At 28.4% G+C, this 5,096-nt stretch overlaps 2 protein-coding genes across 2 annotated transcripts; both read left to right on the top strand.

Annotated features, from left to right (window-relative positions):
• Positions 1-1,457: 1,457 nt before the first annotated feature.
• LOC110723351 (E3 ubiquitin-protein ligase RING1-like) lies at positions 1,458-1,880 on the top strand. The gene has a single exon (XM_021902729.1). It carries the CDS (start codon positions 1,458-1,460, stop codon positions 1,878-1,880), a length of 423 nt encoding a protein of 140 aa, XP_021758421.1.
• A 1,791-nt stretch (positions 1,881-3,671) lies between these two features.
• On the top strand, positions 3,672-4,151 carry LOC110723266 (E3 ubiquitin-protein ligase RNF115-like). The gene has a single exon (XM_021902646.1). It carries the CDS (start codon positions 3,672-3,674, stop codon positions 4,149-4,151), a length of 480 nt encoding a protein of 159 aa, XP_021758338.1.
• The last annotated feature ends 945 nt before the right edge of the window (positions 4,152-5,096 follow it).

The following is a 5,096-nucleotide window of genomic DNA, read 5'->3' as shown; positions in this document are numbered from 1 at the left end:
AATTTAAAATTTTAAAAGTGAAAAGTAAATTTAAAAACACAAAAACAAATTAAATTAGGTTTGTTAAAGAGTTTGTCAGAAAAAATTAGATATTAAGTGTATTATTCAATTCGTTTTCCTTGTAGTAAATGCTTCCGATATCAAATTAAAATTATCTTTGTTATTTTTTTTTTATTATTATTTACAAACTTTATGTATTCTTTTTAAAATCTTTGTAACGAGTATTATTACTTTTACCTTTTATCGTTGTTTTTCATTAATTCTGACAATTATCTTGATGATTTGATTTGTAATTAATTGGATTCATAAATGAACTAATATTAATATTGTTTTTTTTTTTTTTTGGAACAATGAAATTGATTATATATTTGATTGAATTTGTGATTTTGTAATGTATGTGCATGGACACTTAAGATAATAAACTGTAAAATAATTTTTATTAATAAAATCTTACGGTATAACAAATATAATGAGTTGCAGTGAGTTCCAATATTTAATTGATTAACATGTCAACTTCCCCTTGTTTTGACCTTTTTTGTGCAAAATTCGATTCGTTCTTTCCATGTTTACAAGTCTGTACAGTTACAAGTTTCATCGATCTTAATTTTCTAGAACTAGATGTCATAAGCCGAAGCCAGATTTGTAAACATCCGTTCATACCAAATTGAGAGTATTTACATCATGTCAATAAAATTTTATTGAAAACCAACAGGTATTGTTTTCTGTTTGACAATTTTTTCTAATTAATATCAAAAATATTATTTGTCTCCCAATAATCTTAGGGTAAAAGCACATAACATAACAGTTAGGCCCCGTTCTCTTCACCTTATTTTCGTTGAACTGAAATTATTTTTATTGAAACATAATTATATTTAATTTGCTGAACTTAGATTATTTTTACTGAACTTAAATTAATTTTACTGAACTGAAATTATTTTTGTTGAACTGAAATTATTTTTACTGATTTTATATTTTAATTCTTTTTTAAGAAAACTAAATTTTACTGAACTGAACTTATTTTTATTGAATTGAAATTATTTTTACTTTAATTTACTGAACTGGACTTATTTTTACTAAAATGAAAATATTTTTACTTAATATTATTTATTTTTAAGGTGAAGAGAACAAAAGCCTTGTATAACAAGCTAAATGAACCTACAAAAAATTAGGAAACTAATCGAAACTACTTAGCATAATCTTATCCTTTAAGATCCTAAAATATACTATACATAATCATAATTCATAAGATCGATATGATGTATTCCTTTAATAATATAAAGTTATAAACCACCAAACTTACCTTTTTTCTTTCATCAATACTTATTAATATCACCAAAAAGAAAACTGTAGGCTGATTATTTTTATTTACGACGTGAGACTATATTGTAGAGGTACGGACGGACATCGTCAAACAAGAACACTTTCGATCATTACTTCATTAGCATAATTAATCAACGATGTCATCATTAAGCCATGATGATCAACAACTTGTTGCAACAATTTTTCGTATTACTGCCGAAGATTTTCTCATGGGAATGGAAGATCCTAGTACGGAATTCAGATACAACAGAGAGTTCCTTATAATCTTATATGGCGTCGAAGACATGACCGAGGATGGAGTAATACCGACGGGTGTGGTGCCTGCAGACGAGTCATTCGTGGCAAGCTTGGAAATCAAGAAAGCTAGTGAAGAGTTGGCTAATAGTGGTGAAGTTTGTTCGGTTTGTCTTGAAGGGTGGAAAGTAGGTGATGATGTTAAGTATTCGCCTTGTAAACATTGCTTTCATCCGGCTTGTGTTGATAAGTGGTTCAAGATTAATCACTTCTGCCCACTTTGTCGATTCGAGTTGCCGCCGACGAGAGATGCTAGAGGTGTTTGATCTTTGTATCTTTGCAAGAACAAAGACATAGGAGTATTGCTAGTAGTACATGGTCATTATTATTGTTTCTTTTCTTTCCTTCAACAGAGAATATTAGTTTGTTGAAGATTAATTACAATTTGTATTATTAGTTTACCTTATTAATGTGAAATCCAAAGCAAGTTATATAACTCTCATTAAAATTAGCCTTGTAATAATGTGTTTTTTTTTTTTCATTCTTTAATTTTTAATGAGTATTATTACTTGTACCTTTTCGTTGTTTATCATTAATTTCGACAATTATCTTTTGGTAGAGGTTAATGTGTTATCAATTTATACTTCATTGAATTTATCGCTATGTACATAGACATTAAAATTATACACTCATAAAATATTTCTTATTACTGGTTTAATATTTGAATCTTTGTAAGAACAAAGGCATAAGATCATACTAGCAGTTGTCGATTCGAGTTGCCGCCGACGAGAGATGCTAGAGCCTAGAGGTGCTTGATCTTTGTATCTTTGTAAGAACAGAGACATAGGAGCAATGCTAGTAGTAGTACATGGTCATTATCATTATAATGGTTTCTTTTCTTTCGTTCAACAGAGAATATTATTAGAATTTACTCTTTCTTTAGTTGTAATTAGCTTCTTTTTTATTCTTTACTCCGTAGCTTGTTTAAGATTAATTACAATTGGTAGTATTAGTTTACCTTATTAACGTGAATTCCAAAGCAGTACACTAGTACCATAATTAACAATAGGGGTTCACTAGAAAAAAAAAATTATTTGTCGAAAAACTAGCTTATTAATATTAATTAGGTTTTACTATTATTTGTTTACTTAGTTTTTGTTACTAGCTTCTTCTTTACTCCATAGTTTAAGATAAATTACATTTCGTATTGTTGCTTTTCATTAATTCCAGCATTAGTCTTTCACGTCAATCACGTGTTATCGATATATACTAGATAGAATTTATTGATTTGTAATTAATTAATTAAATATATTCATATTAACACTATGATATTGATTGTAACTTACCATAATTCACAATAGGGGTTCATTAGAAAATAAGAAACAGATATTTTCTTATACCCTTATCGTTAAAGATGTTGGGATTCTAAAATTGAAAGTAGGTGTTGACGCGTTGCACCAACAATTTTGTTGATATTAGAAATAGACATTTTTTTTATGTAAGAAGAATTGTAAACATTCGAGCTCCATTATACTCCATAATATTTTCTTCATTATTTTTGGAAATCATTAATTAATTGCAATTATATTATACCAAATTGAGAGTAATTAATATTACATCAAGTCAGCTGAATTAAAAGTAAGCTATAAGAAAATTAAGTGAAGGGTATAAGCAAATTAAGTGAAGGGTATAAGCAAATTAAGTGAGGAATAGATAATTAAGAAGAATATCTCTTTAAATAGGTTATCAATGGGTCACATTTTATGTTGAGCAAGTTTGTTAAAGTTAATTTTATTTTGAAATAATAATAATAAATGTTTATTTTTTAAAAAAACATTGATCATTTTTATTTTTGGAAACTAATCAAAACTACTTAGCATAATTAATCCTATCATTTCAAAATATACTATACCCTATCATTATCCACACACAAGATCGATACATTGCTTTCTCATTAATTTATTATTATATAAACCATCAAAACTTACTAATATTTTTTCATCAATACTCTTGCAATACCACTAAAAAAAAGTGTAGGCTCATTATTTGCGAGTCTATATTGTATTTTGGTACGCACATCGTAACTTTCGATCGTCATTAGCATAATTGAGTAAACAATGTCATCATTAAGCGAAGATTATCAACAACTCGGTGACCTAATTCTTTATCTTCCTGCCTTGGAGGATTATATCATGGACTTGGAAGATCTAACAGAACTCTGGTACGACAGCGAGACGAGAAGAATTGCCACCACAGCAAGCCGCATCTTGGAGATAATATATACATTACTCATAGATGGCCTTGAAGACACGATGAGCGAAGATGGAGTAATAATACCGACGGGTGTGGTGCCTGCGGACGAGTCATTCGTGGCAAGCTTGGAGATCAAGAAAGCTAGTGAAGAGTTGGCTAATAGTGGTGAAGTTTGTTCGGTTTGTCTTGAAGGATGGAAAGTAGGAGATGATGTCAAGTACACGCCTTGTAAACATTGCTTTCATCCCGGTTGTGTTGATAAGTGGTTCAAGATTAATCACTTCTGTCCACTTTGTCGATTCGAGTTGCCGTCTGCGAGAGATGTTAGAGGCCAAGGTGTTTGATCTTGAATCTTTGTTAGTTAGAACAAAGACATAGGAGTAACGTAATACAGGTGGTCATTTTATTGTTTTTTTCTTTTATTAATTAGGGTTTAGCCATTTTACTAGCTTAAGGGAAATTACACAGTTTGTATTATTAGTTTACATTATTAATGAGAAATCCAAAGCAAGTTTTCATTAAGCTTATAGTAAATGCTTCGGATGTTATATAACTCTAATTAAAATTAGCCTTGTTATATATGTATTCTTTTTTCATTCTTTGTTATTACGAGTATTATTACTTGTACCTTTTATTGTTGTTTTTCCCAAATTCGGCAATTATCTTTTATTAGAGGCTGATTTAACGTGTTATCAATATATACTAAATACGAGTAAAATTTATTAATGTGTAATTAATTATATTCATAAAATGATCAAATATTATGATACAGTACTAAATGTATTTGTGAATTTCTTATGTGTGTACATGGACACTTCAAATAATATACTCGCAAAATACTTTACGGAGTAACAAATAAAATGCATGATATGCTTTTCAATGTTAAATTGATCAAGTTTAAAAAGTTTCTTTAGATTTCATCAATCTCATAGTTACTTTTATTAAAGATTTTTTTATTATTTATTTAACATATATCTAATTTGGTAGCAATTGTACCAAAAGCTAGTTATATTTCTAACAAAATATGAATGGATAATTTTATTTTTCTAAATATATATATATATATATATATATATATATTAACACCATGTAATACCTAGTTTATTGGTAAGAATTGTACATATTGAGACCATGGGCGGATCTAGGGGGGTTCAAGAGGGTTCATTGAACCCCCAGATTTTTTGAAAAAAAATTATAAGTTTTGATATTTTTTTTTTTAAAAAAAAGAAAAAAAATAAGGTTAAAACAAATTTTTGTGAAGTAAAAAAAACATTGGTAAGGGAGTGACT

The sequence above is a fragment of the Chenopodium quinoa genome, unplaced genomic scaffold (assembly GCF_001683475.1).
Source record: "Chenopodium quinoa cultivar QQ74 unplaced genomic scaffold, ASM168347v1, whole genome shotgun sequence".
NCBI classification, from domain to species: Eukaryota; Viridiplantae; Streptophyta; class Magnoliopsida; order Caryophyllales; family Amaranthaceae; genus Chenopodium; species Chenopodium quinoa.
The sequence above is the reverse complement of the archived record's forward strand: the minus strand, read 5'-3'. Positions and strand labels throughout refer to the sequence as shown.